The 25,080-nt window shown below is 40.2% G+C and overlaps 2 protein-coding genes across 13 annotated transcripts in view; one reads left to right on the top strand and one right to left on the bottom strand.

Moving 5' to 3' along the window:
• Positions 1-8,347, top strand: part of VPS54 (VPS54 subunit of GARP complex) — a 49,377-nt gene extending 41,030 nt beyond the window's left edge. For 6 of the 7 annotated variants that reach the window (XM_060272326.2, XM_060272329.2, XM_088667081.1 and 3 more), the window contains 4 exons: positions 1,552-1,632; positions 3,535-3,642; positions 6,323-6,417; positions 7,209-8,347. In XM_060272326.2, coding sequence (XP_060128309.1) covers positions 1,552-1,632; positions 3,535-3,642; positions 6,323-6,417; positions 7,209-7,314 — 390 coding nt within the window. In that variant the 3' untranslated portion in view covers positions 7,315-8,347. Of the gene's footprint in view, positions 1-1,551; positions 1,633-3,534; positions 3,643-4,065; positions 4,351-6,322; positions 6,418-7,208 lie in introns of those variants that run through there. The other variant, XM_060272332.2, reaches the window with a different exon arrangement.
• A 75-nt stretch (positions 8,348-8,422) lies between these two features.
• The window catches only part of UGP2 (UDP-glucose pyrophosphorylase 2), a 36,593-nt gene continuing 19,935 nt past the window's right edge, over positions 8,423-25,080 (bottom strand). For all 6 annotated transcript variants that reach the window (XM_035110469.3, XM_035110468.3, XM_035110467.3 and 3 more), the window contains exons 5-10: positions 22,069-22,202; positions 20,940-21,237; positions 19,577-19,774; positions 18,414-18,656; positions 10,996-11,100; positions 8,423-9,352 (exon numbers count right to left, since the gene is read on the bottom strand). In XM_035110469.3, coding sequence (XP_034966360.1) covers positions 9,245-9,352; positions 10,996-11,100; positions 18,414-18,656; positions 19,577-19,774; positions 20,940-21,237; positions 22,069-22,202 — 1,086 coding nt within the window. In that variant the 3' untranslated portion in view covers positions 8,423-9,244. The remainder of the gene's footprint in view (positions 9,353-10,995; positions 11,101-18,413; positions 18,657-19,576; positions 19,775-20,939; positions 21,238-22,068; positions 22,203-25,080) is intronic.

Raw genomic sequence — 25,080 nt, 5'->3', positions numbered from 1 at the left:
CCGCTGAGTGAAGCAGCCATCACACTCTGCACCTCATACCAGTCCTAGGCAATGTCAGTACATCACCCAGACCTATTTAGTGCAAAAGGCAGCCTGTGTGGATGTTGTTTTCTGTGAGAAGCTATGTAGCTATATTGGGGGGGGGGGAGAGAAACAGATGTATGACAGAATCCTAATAAATTTAAAAGTTGATTGTTCCTATTGGGTAATCACTCCAAGTAGGTAGCCGTGTTGGTCTGCCATAGTCGAAACAAAATAAAAAAAAAATTCTTTCCAGTAGCACCTTAGAGACCAACTAAGTTTGTCATTGATATGTGCTTTCGTGTGCATGCACACTTCTTCAGATACACTGAAACAGAAGTCACCAGACCCTTATATATAGTGAGAGGGTGGGGAGGGGTATTCCCCTTCTGTTTCAGTGTATCTGAAGAAGTGTGCATGCACACGAAAGCTCATACCAATGACAAACTTAGTTGGTCTCTAAGGTGCTACTGGAAGGAATTTTTTTATTTTGTCTCACTCCAAGTTAAGTCCTGTACTTAACCTATTAATCTCTTTAAGACAGGGATGAAAGTTGGGCATAGGAGGACTAAATAACAGTAATAAATTACTACTACTACTACTACTACTATTACCAACATGACAACATTCCAGCTGTTTTCCACTCAGTCTTCCCCAATACCTTATCAAGCCCTGGCCAAGCCTTCACCTATATCTTGAAGGTGAAAGATCCCTTAGTTAGCAGAACCATATGCTGCAAAATTTTGCTAAGATGTACCATCTCAGATTAGAAGTAAGGAATAACATGTTTGAATACTCTCTCATATAACAAGCCTTCTGCATATAGAACACTTGCAAGGTAGGGACACAATTGCTTTTTTAAAAATTCATTTGTAGTGGGGACACGTTTTTCCTACTGTCTGATGATAGGCAATTTTTGGCAATATCACAAATTTTACGTTCTGTTTTTATTTTTTTATTTTTTAGTATACCTAAAATCCTTTAGTAAAGCTAAATCCCCTAGGCTACCCCACATTTTCCTCAAATAATTGCTTTGCACAGGTAACTACCACAGAATTATCAAAAATTTCCTAAGTAGGGGTCTTTAGAAAAATAGGGAGTCCTCAGTAATTAGCTAATTGGGAACCACTGATCTAGAAGAATTGAGGAAGACAAAGCCTTGTTTCATTTGCATGGAGATTTGGATAAGATAAGAAACTAATGGGCTTGAGAGAGATGTAATTTCTTCCATGCAGAAGGGAAAAAATAGCTTTTCCTCACCTTCATACTGTTGCACAAGTCAGGGAAATCTATTGACTTTTCCCAAAACTCCCAGCTGCCACAGGTGTTGGTAGTGAGGACAAATGTAGAATAGACTAATTGGTCAGCTAGCATCTCTGGGCGCCTTACAAGGAAGTATTACTGATTAAAAATTCAATGGTGGTGGCAAATGCATTGTAGTCATCTTTGTTTTTCTTCATGCCTTCTGGATAGGCTCTTTAGGATGGACTCTTGCATAAATATAAATAATAAATATTATATTCTTTTCAGGATTATCATGACCACATAGCTGAAATTTCAGCAAAGCTCGTAGCCATAATGGATAGCTTATTTGACAAGCTGCTCTCTAAGGTAAATATTTGTGGATAGAATCATGCTTCTTAACGAAGGTTTAAGTTCTTCAACTCATACAGAATACTCAATGGGTACATGGACAATACTTTCCTTGTTCAGGTGCTTATTGTTTCTTCACAGTTCAGTGTGCTTAGGTACATATAGAGGAGGGAGAAAGGTTGTTTTCTGCTGCTCCAGAGAAGCGGACACAGAGCAATGGATTCAAATTACAAGAAAGAAGATTCCACCTAAACATTAGGAAGAACCTCCTGACAGTAAGCGCTGTTCGGCAGTGGAATTTGCTACCAAGGAGTGTGGTGGAGTCTCCTTCTTTGGAGGTCTTTAAGCAGAGGCTTGACAGCCATATGTCAGGAATGCTTTGATGGGGTTTCCTGCTCGGCAGGGGGTTGGACTGGATGGGGGTGGGGGTGGAGACGCTCCTTCAGGTATACTGGACCGAGGCTGTTTAGGGCTTCAAAGGTCAGCACCAACACTTTGAATTGTGCTCGGAAACGTGCTACGAGCCAATGTAGGTCTTTCAAGACCGGTGTTATGTGGTCTCGGTGGCCACTCCCATTCACCAGTCTAGCTGCCGTAACTATATGGTGCATATCTCTATTGTGCATCATATTTGCATTGCAGAAAACTTAAATAATGTTTAACTGGCTGACTGACCTAGATGCTATAGGAGTATAGCATCTAGATCAAGGGAAGTAATAGTACCACTGTATTCTGCTCTGGTCAGACCTCACCTGGAGTACTGTGTCCAGTTCTGGGCACCACAGTTCAAGAAGGATACTGACAAGCTGGAACGTGTCCAGAAGAGGACAACGAAAATGTTCAAAGGCCTGGAAACGATGCCTTATGAGGAACGGCTTAGGGAGCTGGGTATGTTTAGCCTGGAGAAGAGAAGGTTAAGGGATGATATGATAGCCATGTCCAAATATATAAAAGGATGTCATATAGAGGAGGGAGAAAGGTTGTTTTCTGCTGCTCCAGAGAAGCGGACACGGAGCAATGGATTCAAACTACAAGAAAGAAGATTCCACCTAAACATTAGGAAGAACTTCCTGACAGTAAGAGCTGTTCGACAGTGGAATTTGCTACCAAGGAGTGTGGTGGAGTCTCCGTTTTGGAGGTCTTTAAGCAGAGGCTTGACAGGCATATGTCAAGAATGCTTTGATGGTGTTTCCTGCTCGGCAGGGGGTTGGACTGGATGGCCCTTGTGGTCTCTTCCAACTCTACGATTCTATGTTCTTTGGGGCAGTTTTTCTTAACAGCTGGGAAATAAGATATTTTATGGTAGTTGTCTGATCATTTTAGCACATTACAATTAGTACAGCAAATCATAGTTGAGGATGAGAAACTGAACCAGTCAGCAGAAAGATTATTACTCCTGCTGCAACTACTACTAGGGTCTCGGGGTTGGATACATTAATTTAAAATACAATGTTACAAATAGTTCAAAGCAATCTACTTGTGAACCTGGCTCCAGAATCACAAAAAGAGGGTGAAACTCTACGAAGATATTCATCAGGTGTCAAAGGCCAAGGTAAAGATGCGTGCCTTCAGGATTCGCTGAAAACTATATGAAGTTGCCAGACACAGCGTTGAGGAGAGTTCTACAAAACTAGGGCCTACCACAGAGAATACCTTCTCCTGGGCCACCACCCCAAGTTTCTGTGGACAGCAGAACTACCAAGCAGGCATCCCTTGCTCATCTGAACATCTGAGAGGGTCTGTAGGGAAGGGGGTGGTCATTCAGATATTTGGGGCCTGAATCATTTGGGCTTAAAATGCTAACACAAGCACCTTAAATTGGGCCCAGAAATGAACTGTCAACCCATGAATTTCCAGGTGTTTGTTAAAGTAGCAGCCAGAAAACAACTTTCGTGACACGTTCCCTGTCTTTGTTAACAGTATGAAGTGAAAGCACCTGTTCCTTCCACCTGCTTCAGGAATATTTGTAAACAGATGGCAAAGATGCATGAAGCAATATACGACCTCCTTCCTGAGGAGCAAACACAGGTGAGCCGTTTTGAGTGGTGTGTTTATTTCTGCTGTAGGAGTGTCACTCGTATGTTCCCAATAGTTGAAGAGGCACCTGCATCTTCATACTCATCACATCTCATGTTATTTAAGATTTTGGCTTAAAACGCTATGCATAGGTAAATTATTCCTTATTTTATGTAACACAGAAATAGTAAATATTCAAAAAGTAGAGATCAGTATTGGAATAGCTTTACCTCATTTGAAATATGGCTCCAAGTAAAGCCTTCAATTATGGGGTCTTTTAATAGCCTTGGGGAAATTGTCCACTAGGTATTTCTCTGTGTTGTCATGCTGAACCAGGTAGGTTCAGTTCCCCCTAGCATTCAAAGGCAGGAATGTACTCAGGAACTTGTAACTAACCCGTTCCCAGAAGCGACCTCATTGTTGTTTTTTTGCCAGGTTAGAGAAGCAAGAAATTGTGGGAGATCTGCAGTCAAACCTAACAGTGCTAGTGAGTATAGAGTAGGTTCATTGATGGGAGGGAGGAAGTAAGGGTGGTTTCCTGTTCTTCTCCCCCTCTTTCTCATGCTGTACACAATGGAGGCAGACATACCTCAACATAGCTCTCTGCCTCATGTGTCTGAGGCTGCCTTTGCTGTATTTATCACCCCCAAAACAGTTATCTTCATTTCTTAATGTTGCTACATGACTGTGACTTGATTAAGTAAAGCATTTTAAAACTTACTTCACAGTGTGGTCTATTTCATTGTATAGGGGTGGGGTAGAAGGGGACCAGTTGACTCAAGCAGCGGGAATGGAATTAAAAGGTTTAATAGTCCAATCCTATGCTTTTTTATTCTGCTTGATGCCAGATTTAAACTCTGCTACGGGAGCTCTTTTTGGGGGACTCGGGTGGCGCTGTGGGTTAAACCACTGAGCCTAGGGCTTGCCAATCAGGTCGGTGGTTCGAATCCCCATGACGGGGTGAGCTCCTGTTGCTTGGTCTCAGCTCCTGCCAATCTAGCAGTTCGAAAGCATGTCAAAGTGCATGTAAATAGGTAGGAAGGTAAACTGCGTTTCTGTGTGCTGCTCTGGTTCACCAGAAGCGGCTTTGTCATGCTGGCCACATGACCTGGAAGCTGTACGCCAGCTCCCTTGGCCAATAACGCAAGATGAGCGCTGCAACCCCAGAGTCGGTCACGACTGCACCTTATGGTCAGGGATACCTTTACCTCTACCTTACTGGGGCTCTTTATGTGCTAGTCCCGTGTTTTTAAAAACAGGCACCAGCCATTTCCCTATTGTTTGTTAACCCACACACATGGGTCTGTAGAGGATTAAATATAATTAATATGTCCTCTTACCAATACCCATCATAAATTTATAGGATCCACACAAAGAAGGGAGTTCCAGTTGCAAGCAGTGCCCAGTGGCATTGGCTTGCCAGCGACCCAGAGTAGTCTGTTGCCATCTGTGGGAATAGTGACTGAGGTTGCTTCTGAAAATGGGCTAGTTAGAAGTTCCTGAGAGGCAAGTATGTTCCTGTCCTCGAATGCTAGAGGGAGCCAAACCCACCAGGATGGGAGAAATAATGGGCTCTTTTTAATTAAAACACGTAACATATACTATTTAATTGCAGCTATTAATTCATTGTCTCATTAAATTTACTTGTATGTTTGTGTATGCTTGGGCAAAGAGAGTCCCATCAATCAGAAAATAAGTAAACCATTTCTTGGTACTAGTTTAAATATTATGGCCCCTATGTGAAAGCTACTGACAACCGTATCTCCATAGCCACACCCCAAGTGGGACTGTAGCATCTATATGTAGCTTCACATCACCACTATATATTACTAACCTTCGGTGCAGTCCATTCATGCAGAGTTATGTGAGATGACATCATGAAAAAATATGCCATATTAATCATGGTTCCAGGGGAAAGTATGGAGAACCAGGGGGTTGTTTTAAAAAAAACAAAAACAATGGAACCATTACTTATGAAGTACTCATTATTTTCTGTGCTGGCAGAAGTGCACAATGGCTCATAAATGCGAAGTTGGGTATGTACATAAAACTGAGCACAACTCACAACTCAAGTGCATTTAACTTTATATGCTTGGCAATAAAATAAAAATAAGGGGGCAGAAAGGGGACAGACATATGGGAAAAGAAGAGTTTGGCAATCCTACCCACCATTGAACCCAATGTGTTTTGACTATACACAATTTTGGCTTTATGCGCTAGCCCCAGAACATAACCTTGGCGTAAGTTGAGTCTAAGAGAGCCAGTGTGGTGTAGTGGTTAAGAGCGGTAGACTCCTAATCTGGGGAACCGGGTTCGCATCTCTGCTCCTCCACATGCAGCTGCTGGGTGACCTTGGGCTAGTCACACTTCTTTGAAGTCTCTCAGCCCCACCCACCTCACAGAGTGTTTGTTGTGGGGGAGGAAGGGAAAGGAGAATGTTAGCCACTTTGAGACTCCTTCGGGTAGTGATAAAGCGGGATATCAAATCCTCCCTCCTCTTCCTCCTCCTCCTCCTCTTCTTCTTCTTCTTCTTCTTCTTCTTCTTCTTCTTCTTCTTCTTCTTCTTCTTCTTCTTCTTCTTCTTCTTCTTCTTCTTCTTCTTCTGTATTCTTCATAGTCACTCCTTAGAGAACAATACCTTTCACCTTCTTACTATATATTCTAAAAAGGAACATCTTCTATTGTTCTCTAGATGTTGTTTTTAAGAATTAATGCAAGCTACAAACTTCACTTGAAGAGGCAATTGGCCCACTTAAATGTAGTCAATGACGGAGGACCTCAAAATGGGTATGTTACACAAGGTTTTTTATATAGGAGTTTGAGGGTAAGGCTGCTAAATAGAGTATATCTCCTTTAAATCTAATGCTGACCATCTGCTGGATGGCTGTGCACAGAAAAGGACCTAACACTATGGGAAAGAACACAAGTGTTGAGTTCCAGAATACAATAAACATTTTGAGAAAGAGAATTCTAGGAAGAGAATATGGAATTTAATGGATGCATATTTGATGTAGTTATCTTATAGAAGTTATATTATTAAACACAAAGTTATATTATTAAACACAAAACATAGTATTTTGAGATTTTTAACATCACAGCTCTTCAAGAATTAAAAAAAGTTTTACTACTACCTTACACTAATATAATAGTAGATGATTATATTTTCTAATTGTATTAACTATACAGTGTGGCCCAAAAGTACGTATACAGTTGAATCAAAGAAATTCATCACAACAGATTATTTGGGTACACATAGATGACACACAACAAAGTCACAGTTAAATTTCAGGCTGGCAGTTAGAAATAAAGTGGAGTCAGATAAAAGTATTATTGTGAATGATGACAGCAAACTTGAGTCAAAAACAAAGAAAATGGATTCTAAATCAGTATACCTACTTTTGGGCCACCACGTATTCGTGTTTAAATGCAACACAAATACAGTACAAAGCAAAATACATCAGGCTTAGCACAAGACCAAGTGCACAACACTTAGCTTGAAACAAGATCTAAAATTCTTGCCTTTAGCTGTCATTATATCCAGCCCTTTTGTCTCCTCAATGTGTTTATATCTGTTTCAGATTGGTTACAGCAGATGTAGCTTTTTACACTGGAAATCTCCAAGCTTTGAAAGGGCTTCAAACCCTAGACTTGAACATGGCTGAAATCTGGGAACAGAAGAGGTGATAGTCCAGCAGAGCAGAATTGCCTCTTGGCATGGGATGGTTTCTTCTTTGTAGAAGATGAATTATTGGAACATAGAGGAAGCTCTCTTGTGATGTGGTGAAAACCAACTATGGGAATGACTTTGATAGTTCTTTTGCAAGAAAAGTGATCAGTTCTCTGTGCAATTTCTTCATTCTTTCTGGAACAAGGCTCAGGTTTCTTTGGACCAAATCCAAAAGAATATATAGCTGTAACACAGCTGTAGTTTTCTAGAGAGTGCTCTGTAAATCTATATTAAAAAGATGCTTTGCATTTCTTCTAGTGCAATGAAATCCACATGGTGTCTCACCTTTATTTAATGATGGTAGTTTGAAAATTCTTGCTGTTGAATTATAGAAAATGTTTTCAGTATGAAACTTTACTGTTAAATTATTTTTTTACAGATGTTTCTATAAAGTCTTATCTGCATAGATTTGGATTTGTTAGGGTGCATCCTGTTCCAAAGTATTTCTATAAATGATCTTCATACTGCCACCAGAAGATGACATTTTAAATGTTTCCCAGCTCTTGAAAGTAAAGCCCTGCAACTTCTTATGGGTATAAGGGCATGTTAATAGCCAGTAAGCTTGTCAAACTATGGGAGGGGGTGTTAATTTTTTGAACACTTCTTTTAAGAACCCCTTCCATGGACTTCTAATTTGCCAACTTCCATGTAGTTTATTTACTTCCTTTCCCACCTGCCCACTCTATTTAAAATGTTAAGTGTGTAGTCAGAACTACACTTAAGAGCAGCAGGAGATGAGGCATGACTAATTTATGAATACTTTTTCTAATGCTACCTTTCAGGCTGGTACCTGCCTCTATTAAGTAATGAAGTGCCTGTGTATTTCACCTCACAGCATTTTTACCTAAACCCAGTGAGTGCCTACTCTTGTGATGATTATGTACAATGATAGTCTACCATGTTTGTGTGCCTGTGGTTTCTTCAGACAGGCATGCCTATCTGTTAACATTAGCAGAAGTCATTGTCAATCAAATAAAGTTGGAAAAATGAGCTGTTTAAGAGAGCAACTTCTTTAAGAATAGGATAAGCACAACGCCACGTTAACAACAAAAAAGATAATTCAGACAGGGGGCTTGATGTTATTTATTTCGGTACCTTACAGATGTGGAATTTGTTTCCACATTTGTAACAAGCAAGACATGATTTAATTCTAAGAACATAAAGTACACTGAAGTGGTGATATTTTCCTGTATTTAGTAGTACATTTAGGATTTCTTAAGAAGTAATAGCTAAAAAGTAAGAGAAGCTAGAAGATGAGGGGTGATAGTAAAGGAGTAACATTCTAAGGTGTCTCTTCTTTGGGTAAGCACAAGAGAGCAATAACTCCAGCTTTAGGGAAGGATAAGTGTGAGGTAACTGAGCAATGTTACTGTTGCTGTGATGGTACTATAGCTTGAAGGTATTAACTGTAGGAAGGAAAACAAATGTTAACAGTTAAGTACTAGACATTTTAAACAGCTTATGTGCCATATTAATAAATCATCTATGTGTTTTATTATGGGTGCCATTTATGCTTTATAAGGTAATTGTACTTAATAGTTAACAGCATATTTCACAGCTTTTTCAGTTACGAGCCATTCAAAACTCATTGAACACCAGCATGTTAAAACATCTTTCACAAGAGATGCCTGCCTTTTCTTAAGACAAACAATATTGCACTTTAGATTACCGTATATTAGCTGAATTATAGATTCATTTAAAGATCTGCATCTTAAATATTCTTTCAGTTAAGAAAGTACAGAAAAATTACTTAGAAATAATACTGTTGGTACAGTGAGTGGATAGCTAAGTATAGAGACCTTCTGTGTACAAATCTAATGCCTATGGGTTCTTCCACTTGTGAAACTAGGAAATATGACCAACATTTCTATTAGTTCACTTATTGGATCAGTGATCAAGGATCCGAAGATTTCCAGAGACTATTTTGTTCTCCAATACAGCTCCTGGTGGGATATCTATCCTGTCACCATGGTTTGCAATAATAATGACGGTTCCCTACATAAAAAAAGAAAAGGGGGAAAAACATTCAGATACTTTTTTTATTAAGGAAGAGTGTTCTGCTCGGACTTGAACTCTTTAATTAGATTTTCTTAACTCAGCTTTGGGTAACTGTTTTGAATTAATTCTAATACATTTCATACAGTGATTCATGTCAAACTTGTATGGCTGGTATAAAATAGATACATCCTAAATATTTAGCCACAGAAATTTGTAAAACTTAGTTTACATACGTTATGCATCTTAGTCATATTTAATAACTGTGGGTACAAATAATTTCAGGCCCCATTTCTTTTGAAGACCAGCAAAGCGGTACTGAAGGTACCATATTTTCCGGCGTATAAGACAACTGGGCGTATAAGACGACCCCCAACGTTTCCAGTTAAAATATAGAGTTTGGGATATACTCGCCGTATAGGAAATACCACCTGGCGTATAAGACAACCCCCAACTTTTGAGAAGATTTTCCTGGGTTAAAAAGTAGTCTTATACGCAGGAAAATACAGTATTTCTATACCCAGATAAGGATAAATTCCACCATATTAATCTGAGATCTACCAGTACTTAGAATCCTGTATACAGCTCTGGGCACACCTCAAAAAGGTACAGAAAGGGAACTTCCAGTTGAAACCTATCCCTTTTACTGAGAAGTCTCATTATTCAATGGGACTTTACTTCCCACTATGTGGATATAAGTACTGTAACCAAAATGAAAGGTTTGGAGGAATGTTTAAAGTACTTGTGCCTTTTTATTTGAAGAAGACTTTGGGAGATAAAAATTATGAATGACTACAGATCACAAACAGAAAAACAAAAACAGAGATATAAAATACGCTAGAACTTAGAAGTTGGAAGCAAGTTCAGGACTGACAAGGAGAGGCTTCAAATAATGCACAATTAACGTTCAAAATCAAAACTGATTAAAAGCTCACAGTGTTAACTCAGGTCAGTCCACCTAAGGTCAAACTGAGAAGTTATCCGAAGGTATCAAGACTATTAAGCAATGGCAACCTAATGAAATCTCCATGTTTCAAGGCAGTATATGTGACACCTTGCAATTAGCAATCAAAAACGTTCAAAAAACTAAATATTCGGTTCCTGGCATGGGACACTTTTGCCTCTAGCTGTGGTTCCAGTCCAGATAGCAGAAGGCACTCCATCTACGTGGGAAGAAAAGCTTCTATTACCACCAATGGGAGCTTTTCTTCCAGTGTCAATAGCAGGCATGAGACACACAATCTGAAATGAGACCACAGCAGGGGCATTTGGTCAAAGCCCCCCATGCCAGAGTCCCAGTCCAGATCAGGCCGCTTTTACAACACTTAAAAAGCCATCCACACTATTTCTAATTAAATGAATGGTCCCTGGTTGAGTTTCGCCATTAGAGATGCCACATGTCATTTCTCTTACAGAGATTTATCACTATATTTTCAGATGTAGTGTGATTTTTATTTTGGGTACACACACTCAATACATTTCTCGAAGGCAATGATATACTTTCCTTCACATATTACATGTTCTACATCCAATGAAGATATGAATATTTGTATATTTAATCTTAAGGGAGGTTGCAGATCAACAATTTCTGCATGTTATCAAAATACAAAGGCAATTTGTATACAGAAAATTGTATGACCTACCTTTAATGCAACATTTTTGCCAAATGTAACATCGCCTGAAACAGTCAGGTGATCCAGTTCTAGCATATCTGGTATACTTTCAAACCTCTTCAGGTAATCTTGAACCTTTTCAAAAAGCAGACATAAGAGAATGATGCCCCAGGTCCCCATATTTGTCTCATCAACGTTTTGTCTGGGAATTATTTGAAATATAAACAACTACATGGCCTACCTAGAACTGTGCTTATTTAGTTGTTTCATTGAATTTTATAACTTTCTTTTTTTCTTGACCCCTTTAACTAAAGACAATATTTATTTTTACTATAGTTTCATGCAAAATGCAAGTGATTAGTGGACAGTGAACTGCAGTCATGGGGCAGCAGTCCCTTTCTAAATTCAACTAAGTTTAAAGGTTTCTGGTAGGCATCACTGTTATCCTTCTGGAAATAAAGGTAGGCTACTCATAGCTTTAAGAGGTGATTACTTAAAGAAGCTGGGGTTGCAATGTTCACACCCAGGATAGAGCAAGTGGGAGCTCACTCATGCCAGTTTGATGAATCAACACACCTGACTTGGATCTGGGTTAACAATGGAAAACTGAACTGAACAAATGAGATTGTGTGAGCATCCACTATCAAATATGCCATTATCATAGAAGGATATTAGAGAAGTCATTTATAAGAGTTTTGAGGACAAAAGCAGTTTAAAAATAATGTGAAAACTATTTTCAACCTGCTTCAATTTGCCCTTGAATACCTACCATAGTAGGTTTTCTGGTCAAATGCTGATGTGAAGGAAGTCAATAATATCATCTGTTGCTCAAGGGGTTTCTAGTAAGGGTCGAGATTTCCCAGTTTCAAGATTTTCAAACAAATTCACAAACCAATTAAACTGTGCCACTTTCCTTTTAAGTATATCTAGTTCTGCTGAAGTAAACTGAGCCTAGTATTCCCAGTTTGAGCTACTCTGCCAGACATCAGATAACACAGAGCCACTCTACGGCATGCCATCTAGCTAAAACAAGGTCTGGCTAAAACAAACCACACAGCTTAGATAAAAAGAATGGCTTTTTAAATCAAACCTCTTAATTGGAAAGAGACTTAACACATTTTCTTTGTTTCCTATGATCTAAGATGTATAAGCTTCTTTTGGAATGGGAAACAAAAGATGAACAGGTGAAACCAGTGATACACTGGGCAAGGGACTTTGGTTATAATACAGAAATGGAAGCGTGGGAAAGGTTGTGGATTTGAAATTTACAGCATGTTATACATTGAAAGAAAATTATATGAAAATGATGTGCAGATGGTATTTAACACTCAGTAAATTAGCGAGAATGTAAAAGTCAAAATCAGACACATGCTGGAAATGTAAATAGGAAAAGGGCACAGTCTATCATAGATGGTGATCTTGTAAGATAGTAAAAGAGTTCTGGGAAATAATTTATAATGAATTGAATAAAATGTTGAAGGCAACTTCTATTAAAAAACCAGAAGCCATTCTTTTAGGGATACTAGGGCAGGATATACTGAAAGACCCGACAAAATTGCTTATGTATGCAACCACAGCTGCTAGGATGCTCTTTGCACAGAGGGAAAGAGGACACTGTCCCAACAAAGGAAGCAAGCAAAGTTAATGCAGAAATGGCAAAATTGACTTCCGCGTTGAGCGCCGGCTATAGCGGTCGGAGGTCTGTGAGCTCCGTGGACCTTGGCGCATCAAAGGTGGGGGGAACCGCTCCAGCACAGATCGAGCTTTCTGGGGGCATACTTGTCCGGCTGGGCGCAATAGATCAGACTAATGATCTCATTTTTTGACAGAATTACAAGCCTGGTAGATGAAGGGAACGCTGTGGATGTAGCCTATCTTGATTTCAGCAAGGCCTTTGACAAGGTGCCCCATGATATTCTTGTAAAGAAGCTGGTAAAATGCGAGCTACACAATGCTACCATTCAGTGGATTTGTAACTGGCTGACTGACCGAACCCAAAGGGTGCTCATCAATGGCTCCTCCTCATCCTGGAGAGTAGTGACTAGTGGGGTGCCACAGGGTTCTGTCTTGGGCCCAGTCTTATTCAACATCTTTATCAATGACTTGGATGATGGGCTTGAGGGCATCCTGAGCAAGTTTGCAGATGACACCAAATTGGGAGGGGTGGCTAATACCCCAGAGGACAGGATCACACTTCAAAATGACCTTAACAGATTAGACAACTGGGCCAAAGCAAACAAGATGAATTTTAACAGAGAGAAATGTAAAGTACTACACTTGGGCAAAAAAATAAAATATGAAAGGCACAAACCCAGGATAGGGAGACACCTGGCTTGAGAGCAGTACATGTGAAAAGGATCTAGGAGTCTTGGTAGACCACAAACTTGACATGAGTCAACAGTGTGATGCAGCAGCTAAAGAAGCCAATGCAATTCTGGGCTGCATCAATAGGAGTATAGCATCTAGATCAGGCACCCCCAAACTGCAGCCCTCCAGATGTTTTAGCCTACAACTCCCATGATCCCTAGCTAAGAGGACCAGTGATCGGGGAAGATGGGAATTGTAGTTCAAAACATCTGGAGGGCCAAAGTTTGGGGATGCCTGATCTAGATCAAGGGAAGTAATAGTACCACTGTATTCTGCTCTGGTCAGACCTCACCTGGAGTACTGTGTCCAGTTCTGGGCACCATAGTTCAAGAAGGATACTGACAAGCTGGAACGTGTCCAGAAGAGGGCAACCAAAATGGTCAAAGGCATGGAAACGATGCATTATGAGGAATGGCTTAGGGAGCTTAGTATGTTTAGCCTGGAGAAGAGAAGGTTAAGGGGTGATATGATAGCCATGTTCAAATATATAAAAGGATGTCATATAGAGGAGGGAGAAGGGCTGTTTTCTGCTGCTCCAGAGAAGCGGACACGGAGCAATGGATTCAAACTACAAGAAAGAAGATTCCACCTAAACATTAGGAAGAACTTCCTGACAGTAAGAGCTGGTCGACAGTGGAATTTACTACCAAGGAGTGTGGTGGAGTCTCCTTCTTTGGAGGTCTTTAAGCAGAGGCTTGACAGGCATATGTCAAGAATGCTTTGATACGTGTTTCCTGCTCGGCAGGGGGTTGGACTGGATGGCCCTTATGGTCTCTTCCAACTCTATCATTCTATGATTCTGTGAAAAGCTGCTCCCCCCCTCCCCGGTAAGGCTCTGTTTTGAGCCCCCTAGAGCAAGGGGGTCAGAGCGGCAGCGCATTCGGACGCAGAACGTTTCCTTTGACAGCACGGAGAAAGAAAATTGCTAAAAGGACTGTACCATGAGTACTGAGTTATTAGATTTAATTTGAAGAGAATTTGGCCACGGGAATGGGATTTTTAAAACGGAAGCCGGTCCCTTCCCACTGATCATCATAGAAAGCAAGGACATATACCTTACGCCAGAAAATAGTGCAAGAAGCTAAACTTCCAAAGGCAGGACTGAAATCCTCTCCCCAGAAGCAGGGGAAGGGGGGAGGAAATTTATATTGATTTATATCCCTGTGAAATATGAGGATTTGGATTGAAAAGTGACATCCGTTGTCATAGCTGCATAAGAAAATGGTGACAGCCTAAAGGAAGGAGACATTCCACTTTTGCTTTTCTATTCAGAGACACTGAATGCACCCCCCACATCCTGTTTTCTCTCTGTGGTGACCTTCAAGCCAGGATGGCAGCCACAACAACAGATGGTCAATATGCGGACATAATAAAACTGATGCAAGAAAACAAGCAGGAATTGAAAGCATGTATTTCTGAATTTAAATTTTTTTGTGACTGTCTTAAAGGCCTCAAAGTGAACTTTGAAGAAAAAATGGATACAGAAGAAAAACAGCAAGAAATGGACAATGGAAGGGAGGTCGTAGAGGATAAAAAGTTGATGGCTGTTTTAAAAACTTCAAAGTGAACTTTGAAGAAAAAATGGTTTCAGAAGAAAATCAGCAAAAACTGCAATTGAAAGACAGTGCTTTCAATGAATAAAGAGGATCGTATTTCCAGTTGAGAAGAAAAGAAGATTGGGCAAGGGGAGCTGTCAGGAGTGGGTTAGAAAGAATAGAGGATTGGCAGGGGCAGCGGGGGGGGGGGGGGAGAACAGGAATGAGGGGGAGGGGAGACACCGGAGAATGGGAATGGGGTGAAATTTGTGAATAATAGTGTGTTAATTGGGAGAGAGTAACCTGTAGTTGTGAAGAGGATGGAAAAAATTGGAAATAATTTGAAGAGAACTCAATTATATATATTAAAATTTAGTGAATATGAAAGAAATTTGGAAGAGATGTATAGGCTAAAGGAAGAAAATATTTTAAGATTGTGTAAATGAAAAGGAAAAATAGGTAATGAATTAGAATAGATTAATTATGATATTAGGGAATAATGGAGTTCCCCTGTGCCCCTACTCTTCACCCCTTGTCTCGGACCTTCTGGTGGCAGGGGGAGGTGCTGGCATGAGGGGTGGGGGTGGGGGCTTCAATGAGAAAAAGGATTGCCTCCTCCGTCCTGCTACACCTGAGGATTCCTTGGTGGCCAGGGGATATTTGGGAAGGGCGTGTGGGAGAGGGGCAGTATAATATATGTAAGAAAAATTGAGATAAGGATTGGGAAATTATGATAAAGGATATTGCTAAAGAAGGTTATAAATTGAAGATCATAAAGGGGGGAAAGGGGAAGTCTATAAGAGAATGATTTGAAAAATGGATGTTTTAAAATTCTTTCTTTCTTTTTTCTATGTTTATGTTTGTTGGTGTATTTGTTATATAGTATGTTTATTTTCTCATTTATGTTTTAAAAAATCCAATAAAAATCAGGGGGACAAAAGAAATGGCAAAATTTACGGGAAGAGTAAGAAATCAAGAAGAATGGGGGAGCTATGTGGATTATCTAAAAAAAATATTGTAAACAACTAAACACACTAGCAGGATTAATTTAAAATCAAGCAGTTAAAAAGGTGACTTTGGAAGAAATATAGAGAAAAAAAAGGAGTTGAGGAGATGCAGTTTTGAAAATGTTTTTATAAGAAAGCAAGGAAGGGGAGGAAGGAAGTCGAAATAGGTAGGTATATAAATGTAATTGATTATTATTATTGTTAAATAGAAAAATGAAAATAATTTAAAAATAAAATAAAACCACACAACTTGGTCCACCACTACATGGAAATATGGTCAATGTTTTACTGCCAAACTATAAACAATTAAAAGGAGCTACCAATATTCTACAAGCTAGAGCGCCTAGCCCTAGGCAAATAAGAATCTTCACCTGGCACTAGAAAACCATCCAAGTAGGCAGAAGATAAGCATGTACGTGAAGAGGATATGCCACACACAAATGTAAGTCACCACCACCAAGAAGGTCCTCTTCATCTGAGATTAAGGACCTATTGGTAGCACTGGGCTCACCAGTGGAGATAGAATGGTTCAAGCAAGCAATGGTAGATACTAGGTGTTTGAGTAGCCATCCACCAAGCCATTTAGTGCTTTATAAGTAATCGGTATATATCAAAATGTAAAGGGACCAGGTTTGTGTTTTAGGACCTTTCTCCGAAACCGCTTGACCGATCGCGTTCAAATTTGGACACAGTGTTCCATTCCCATACCCGAGTGTTTGCATAACCTCCGAGTCCACAAGTCTCACACCTATGACAGGTAAAAAACCCATTTTTTGGAAAAATACAGCGCCCTCCAGTGGACATCTAGCAAACAGACACCAAATCCTTTTCTCCACACTCCAGACCCCTCCTCCCCCCTCCTCCTACCTCACCATTGAGGCCTAGCCGCCGGGGGGGGGGGAGGCTGCCAGGTAGGCTGCGACACAGCTCGGGCCTCGCCACACCCCGCAATCGACGTGTCCTGCACCTCTGCGAGAGGCAGCCCGGACCATACAGCCACCTTCGCTGCCAGGAGAGTTGGGCCAGGGCTACCATGACAGAAAGCCCGGGCCCTACCACCTCCGCCCCCGCCTACCCCCTGGGGGGGGGGAAGGGAGGCTGCCAGACCCCACAGTCAACGCCACCTCTGCCGCTAGACGGGTAGCCCGTCAGATACCCGGGAGCTGGCCAGACAGGCCGGACCTCACCTCTCCTCACCCCCGCCTCCGACCAAAGACGGAGGCCAACAACAACGCCACGGGAGACCGGACCTCCCCTCTCACCACCCACATCCGCCGCCACCTCCACGGGACCCAGACTGTGATGGGAGACCTACCGGTACATACCGAGGTATAGAGAGTAGGGGGTGGTGGTGAGGTAGGAGGGGGAGTCAGAGGAGGGGGGGCAGGATAAGGAATTCCGGTTCCACTGGAGGAACATGGAGGGGTCATGGAGGGCCCCCTTCCCCCCCTGTACTGGGAAATGGGGACCCAGAGTCAGCCACGGCAATGCGTGGCCGGGCTAGCTAGTACCTTATAAATATGCAGGTGGCACTGTGGGTTAAACCACAGAGCCTAGGGCGTGCCGATCAGAAGGTCAGTGGTTCGAATCCCCGTGACGGGGTGAGCTCCCGTTGCTCAGTCCTTGCTCCTGCCAACCTAGCAGTTCGAAGGCATGTCAAAGTGCAAGTAGATAAATAGGTACCGCTCCAGTGGGGAGGTAAACGGCGTTTCCGTGCGCTGCTCTGGTTAGCCAGAAGCGGCTTAGTCATGCTGTCACATGACCCGGAAGCTGTACGCCGGCTCCCTCGGCCAGTAAAGCGAGATGAGCGCCGCAACCCCAGAGTTGTCTGCGACTGTACCTAAAGGTCAGGGGTCCCTTTACCTAACACTTTCAATTGTATCTGAAAACAGACATGCAAAACTGCCTATTTAAATACAGATAAGATATACTCCATACAGCTAGTCACAATTAGTAACTTAGCAACTGTGTTTTGTAATAAATTGGAATCGCTGGGAAATATTCAAAGACAGTTCTCCATAAAACAAATACTAGCAACCCATTTTAGAAGTGATCAGAGCATGGATAATTGGCCCGGCCTCTCTCATCTCAACTGTGCTTCATTCTTAGCTGGTGAAAGGCACTGCAGGCCACAGGTGCCACCTGGACTTCTAGTGATGATGATGGATCTATCAGGACTCCCGGACTGCAGAATTAGTCCTTTGGGGGGATTGACGCTCTATCCAGAAACCATCTTGCTGACCCACCTACCAATGGAATCTGTCTTATTTAGATTGAACTCCAGATTACTGTGTCTCAGTAAGTCTACTGGTTAACCCGACTCCAGTGAAATAGAGTAGAATTGATTGTCATTAGCATAATGAAGACACCTCACTCCAAATTCCCAGTTCATTTACCGGTAATTTACTCTTAGGGCAGCATTCAGGAACGCTACTAGGTTGGCTCCTAGTCACCCATGTGAAGGAGCTTGATAAAATTGTTTACCCATCATTTGCAATTAACATTGTTCTTGTTCCTCTCATTTAAGAACTATGCTTACCTTGGTGAAAGAGCTTCCCAGTTTGACCAGAGGCACAGTAGGGAATTCCCTTTTCTCACTCATTGTTAAAGATCCAGCATTAAGGCTATATAGATTGGACATCACAAGTAGAAGATCAGACGTGGTCTTGACAGGCAGAAACCTGCTACGGGGTACATTTATTCCCAGAGAATTCTCAAAACTTTTAATGGCAGCACCAACAGCAGTCTCCAGCTGAATAACATTTAAACCACCATCTAATGTCTGGAAGAAAAAGCTTTATCAGTTAAGTAACTGTTCAAGAACATTAACTGAACTGGTAACAATTATGATGATGATTAAAATTTCTGTTATTTCTTTAAATATCACAGGGTGGTTTACAATAGAAAACACAAAAACACATACCACAGCAACAAACAAAAACAATCCCCCCACCCCAAGTTTAAAAGGCCAGGCTGTTTAATTAGCCAAAGGCCTGGGAGAAGAGGAATGTCTTCACCTGGCTCCTAAAGATATGTAAATAATAGTTGCTCTATCCAAACTATAGCTCAAAGATGTACATTGTCTGAGTGCACCACATTTTCAAACCACAAAAAGTATAAATAAGGAGAGGAAGAGATCCCTAGCACTTCATCCTAATACCTCTTGTTAAGGTTTATTTGATCCCCTAAATAGCCTGCTGTGAAAGGGAGGACCTTTAGGGACTTGGCTGGTAATAAAAATCATAATCCCTTTTAATTTGTGTACTGCCTTTCTATACTGCTAGGCACAAGGTGGTTTACAAGATGAAGGAACAACAAAATATACAACAAAGTTTACACATAATACAATACAAATAAGTCACAATAAAAATATAAGTTAGTCAATTTATTTATTTACATTAATTGCCAGTTCTTGATCCTTAAAACCAAAATCGATACAGAATAATTACATTATATTTTCCAATTTAATTTGGATATATTTCTGTAATAGCCAAAGCTTTTTATATCCAAAACTTCTGAAGAAGTGATAAAGAGAAGTATAAATACTCTCTGAAATACTTCTCTCACTACTTGATCCAAAAGGATATATGTTGGATCAGGCTTCCAATATTTCCTAAACTTGACACCAAGTTTTCAAGATTGGCATTTTTACCCTTTCATTTCAATTTTGTCCCATCAGTTTCTGACTTTTCAGATTCTTACCTTTGGATTGACAATAATTTCCATATCAATAGCATTCTGCTCCTGTAACCGTTTAATTGCAGAGAGTGAAATCCATAGGTTGTTTGTGTTGAATATTTTGAACTTTGAAACAGACTTGAATTCATCAACATGTGGTTTTGGCACCTGAGCTATTTCTACTAGTCTCAGTTTGTTCTCATATTGTGTGAGCGTACCACCCTGGAAAAACAGAGCAAATCTAAGTGAGATGGAATTTTATGTGGGCACAAGCAAACATAAAAAAGCAAAATAAAAAAAATCCTTGCAGTAGCACCGTCATTGGTATGAGCTTTTGTGTGCATGCATACTTCTTCAGATACACTGAAGCAGAAGTCACCAGACCCTTATATATAGTGAGAGGGTGAGGAGGGGTATTACTCAGAAGGGTGGTGGGAATAGGTGATTGGCTGATAGGTGTGGTGAACCTGTTGACAACTATTAACGACCGCAATTGGAGTTACAGGAAAAAGCAAGGAGTGAGATGGCTAAAAATAGCTTTATCATGTATAATGAGATAAGAATCCAATGTCTCTATTCAGACCAGATCTCTCCATGGTTTTAAGTTTGGTAATAAGTTGCAATTCAGCAACTTCTCTTTCCAGTCTATTTCTGAAATTCTTCTGTATTTAGACACCTATTTTGAGATCTTGTATAGAATGTCCTGGGAGACTGACTACAGGTTTCTCTGTCTTGTGATTCCTGATGTCAGATTTATGTCCATTTATCCTTTGACATAGGGCTTGGCCTGTTTAGCAAATTTACCTTGCTAAAGCTAATTGTGACCTGCTTGCCTTTGGTTTCTAGCTGACTTAAATTAGACAAGTTATTTTGGGAGCATTCAGCTAGAATGTTTTCACCAGTTCCATGCCACCTATTACACAGTTGGACATATCAAGAGTTTTGTACTTGTTTATTAAAACAGCCATTTAATAGTGGTTTTTCTATTGTGACTTTGTTGACAGAAAGATGGTTCAATGAAGTTATAGTTTAAGGTAACCTATAACTTAAAGTATAAATAATGGATCTTGTTTTTGCTTGCATTTTAATTGTTTTGAATGTCTTGACACAGCCAAAGGAGACAAATTCTAAAAAGAAATTAAAATAGGCAGGTAATAAATAGAAAAGAAACTAGCAGTCTATCCCCCATTAGAATACTACTTGTTTTCATTTTACAGTGCACTACAGATCTTGGGATCAGATTCAGGATTTCATAGGCTAGTGGGGAAGTAACACTTCTATGGGTCCAGTTTGTTATATCAATTATTACATTCTCCAATCATTTCAGTCCTTGGTATGCGATTTACAATGACAGAGACACAGTTCTGAAATAAGTATTTGTATTTACCTTAACATCTGCCCTCGTTTTATTGGTGACCTCCATAACAAATTCACACCGTTTTCCATTTGGTGAATTCATGAGGTGGTTAAGGATGTAGAGATCAACGGTGGCACCAAGGTTATCTATGTTGGACACAAAAATATACTCCTTCCCCTCACCAATAAAATTATCTAACAATCCAGAATTATGGAAACTTGCATAGATGTCCCCATGGCCTGGAGGATACCATGCCTCTGTATTCTCTCCTGAATAGGACACATCTTTTGCTACTGGTAGTAAAGACTCTTTACTAATCCGTGGGTACCTGTAAAAGAAAATACCCTTTAAGACACCAACATGGGCAGGAGAGCAGTTGAAATATGGGAGATAATGGGACAGTTTTACAAAATATTTATGACCTACAAGGGAACTTGAGGTAGCAGAGGATAGAGGGGCCACTATACAAAATTTATATCCCCCACCAACAAAAAAACCCTGAAAAACAAAACCCCAAAGGACTCTTTTTGCTCTTCCTCTCATCTAATTATTTCACCCCAGTTGGTCATTAGAAGAACTTTTAACCAAGAAGTTGTATCTGAGTTAGCTTATTTCCTCCTCTCTTCCAATCCTTTTTCTTTTTGCATTTTTAGATTACAAGCCTGATGGCTGAGATATGTTTGTAGTGACCTGTAAGCTATTCTGAAAGCTTTTTATTTATTTCTTTTTTCTTGCTGAAGAGTGGGTTTTTAAATTCTTTAAATAAATAAATTAAGTTAACTCCAAACACCAGCTACAACTTAGTTATACTACATGTGGCTATGACTTTCTGCTCACAGAAAAAGTGTGTATTTTTGAATTTGATGCCCTTTAATCTCAAAGGACAATTTAAAATCAACATATAAGGGAAAGGGCTGCTTAAAAATGCCTCTAACACTGCAGTCAAGCTACATAGTGAAAAGTGATGCCAGTTCTCACAACATTGCAAGAATACAGGGGAAGAGGTAAGGGGAGAGAAGGACCTCAAGCAGTTTTTTTTTTCAAATTGCCCAAATGGAAGTAAATTGGGAGGGGTTAAGATATAATGGATACACAAAATATGCCTTTCTTGCATCTAGTCGTCTAGCTTTTATGACCTAAAACAAAGTGCTGTCAATACCTGCTTTGATTGAAAGTGTAAATTTTCACACGGCTGTGGCTGTACTTTTGCAAGATTTTGTTTGTGTCTTCATCAGTGTTGAATGAGTTCATTAGAACCAGAGGAACATCTGTATTGTAGGTTTTATTTAGATGCTGTAAAGAAATAAAAACATTTGGAAAGCACTACTGGATTATTATATTATTTTTGCCATCTTAAAAGTAACTCTCTGTATCATCCTTTACTCAAGGACAATAACTGAAGAATACATTCTTAGGTCCAATGGACAGAAGTCAGAAGAAATTAGCAGAATAGATTCCCACTGAACTGCTTAAAACACACACACACACACACACACCCCACCATCACCACCGCAACCACCACCACCAAAGAGAGTAACTATAGGGAAAACTGTGACACATAACAACCACAGTTTGTGGCCCAGCTTGAGACAGAGAAATGAATACCTTTTGAAGGAAATTCAAATATCCACCTTTTTAATCTTATTTTCAGTAAATGTAAAGCAGGCATCCCGAAACTGTGGCCCTCCAGATGTTTTGGCCTACAACTCCCATGATCCTTAGCTAGCAGGACCAGTGGTCGGGGAAGATGGGAATTGTAGTCCAAAACATCTGGAGGGCCGAAGTTTGGGGATGCCTGATGTAAAGTCTCCCCAGCTTTCCATGCAAGTGGTAGAAATAAAAACATAGTTTCTTCAGGAGCTTATAAAATGCTTAAACTAGCATTGAGAATCTTGTAACTCTAACCAGCTAAATACTTTCACATCAATCCACTGCCATACACAATTTCAATACAGCTGAAATCAATCTAAAAAGCAGTTGTGTGTCACACAGTTTCATTATTTACATAAGCGGTAAAGTAGATATAATAGTTATAGCACATGGGAAGGTATATCCATTGTTATTTTTCAAGAAAAAGAGATGCTGGAACTCACCGTAAATGCCTCCCTTCTGCTCTTATAATGGCAATGGCGACCAACTGAGAGGTGCCGGAACTGAGTTCCATAGAGTTCCAACCCTGGGTATATCCTAGTTCCCTCCTCCATAAATACTAGAAATTCATTTAATAAGGGCCACCTGGCACAGACCGTACTATCTTTTCAGCATCAATTTAAGAGTCTTCTTCCAGGCATTTGGTAGTATTTGATGGGCTGCTTATTAATTTTTGCTAGGCATCTGTCTAACTAGGCACTGTGGCAATATTTTAGTGTGATTTCAGTATTATATTGTTTTGGGGGGTGGGATAGAGCAGGCACCCCCAAACTTCAGCCCTCCAGATGTTTTGGACTACAATTCCCATCTTCCCCGACCACTGGTCCTAGGGATCATGGGAGTTGCAGGCCAAAACATCTGGAGGGCCGCAGTTTGGGGATGCCTGGGTTAAGAGTGTATCTGAGCACAATCCAAAGGGCTGGTTATTATCTATCTGGTTTAGGGCCAGGCTATCTGAAATACTGTACTGTATTCCCTCATACAAATCTGTCCAGGTTTTGAGGCCCTTCTAATGGTCCCACCACCCTCACAGGCATGCATGGTGGGCACACAAGAGAGGTCCTTCTCAATGGCTGCTCCGACTCTGGAACTCCCTCCCTGGAAAAGCTAGATTGGCTCCCTCGTGGTTGTCCTTTTGCTGGCAGGTGAAGACTGCTTTGGGGAACTGACTGTTTTAGTTGATAAGGCTGGTGCCATTATGTTTTTATTGGTATAGTTTTAATATATTTTATATATGTTTATTGTTTTACTTCTATCCAGGTTTAATTGATTTTTTAATACGCTTTTTCTATGTTTTTAGCAGTTCTTATTTTTATATGCCTTGAGTCCCGTCAGGAAAAAAGGCGGGGTGTATGTATGTATGTATGTATGTATGTATGTATGTATGTATGTGTAAGTAAGTAAGTAAAGCATTTTCAGTGCCAGGTCAATAAATACCTTTTTATTCTCTCTGGCCTTTCATCAATTTAATACATTGCCAGCTTAAGCTCAGTTTGGGCCACAACTGCTATGTATGCAGAAGGTGCCAGGTTCAAGTTCCAATATCTCTAGGAAGGACTAGGAGAGTCGCTGCTTATCTGAAACCCAGTCAGTGTAGACAATATTGAATTAGATGGACCAATGGTCTGACTTGGTAAAAAGCAGCTTTATGTGTTCCTATTTTTTTATTGCTGCCCTAAGGTTGAGATTGCTTCATTTTTTTAAGGACTTGCATTTTGTATTTTAGTCAATTCTGAGAGCTTTGTTAAAGGGCAAGTTATAAATATTTGAAATAATGAGATTAGGTTTCTGCTTAGGCCAGCACCCCAGACCGTATCATGCTGGTTCTTTATAATCTTCAAAAACTTTAGACTAAAAAATGCCCTAGAACCAAAGATTTCTCAGGAACCACCTCCTCTAATACGAATCAGCCCAACAACTTCAATCTACTTCTGAGGCCCTTCTCAGTCAGCTACTATCTATTTTGCTCTGAATTAGATCCACATTTGGTACTTCATTGACCCTTCCAACTATCTCTACAAATGTTTCACTGTAACAACTCAGAAACATATTGTAATTGCATTGGAGAATGGAATCTCAATTTCACTGTCTTTTAATTAAGGTTTATGTTGCTGTTTTTACATAACTGCTCAATTTTACACCTTTTGGGTAAGTAGTTTTAGGCACAAGAAGTTATGATGATTGGGTTTCTTAAAAACAAAGCAACTAAAAAACAGCCAGGTCACATACTACAAAATGGACATGATAGCACCCATACTATTTCCTGCATTTCTGCCATTCTACTATGCCTTCTCAATTAATCTGGTGGTTCCCCCCCCCCAAAAAAAAAAATTCTTAGCAGTTCTCATTCTACAACATAATACATGAAAGCCCAACCCAAAACCTATTTTGAACTTATTTGTAGACAAGGATGAGTTTCTGCAAGCTTGATTATATTTTGAAATAAAAAAAATTCCTTCAGTAGCACCTTAAAGCTTATATTTTGAAAGTATAAGCTTATATTTTGAAAGTATAAGCTTAT

This window comes from Zootoca vivipara, chromosome 3 (assembly GCF_965207765.1).
Source record: "Zootoca vivipara chromosome 3, rZooViv2.hap1.1, whole genome shotgun sequence".
Taxonomy (NCBI): Eukaryota; Metazoa; Chordata; class Lepidosauria; order Squamata; family Lacertidae; genus Zootoca; species Zootoca vivipara.
The sequence above is the reverse complement of the archived record's forward strand: the minus strand, read 5'-3'. Positions and strand labels throughout refer to the sequence as shown.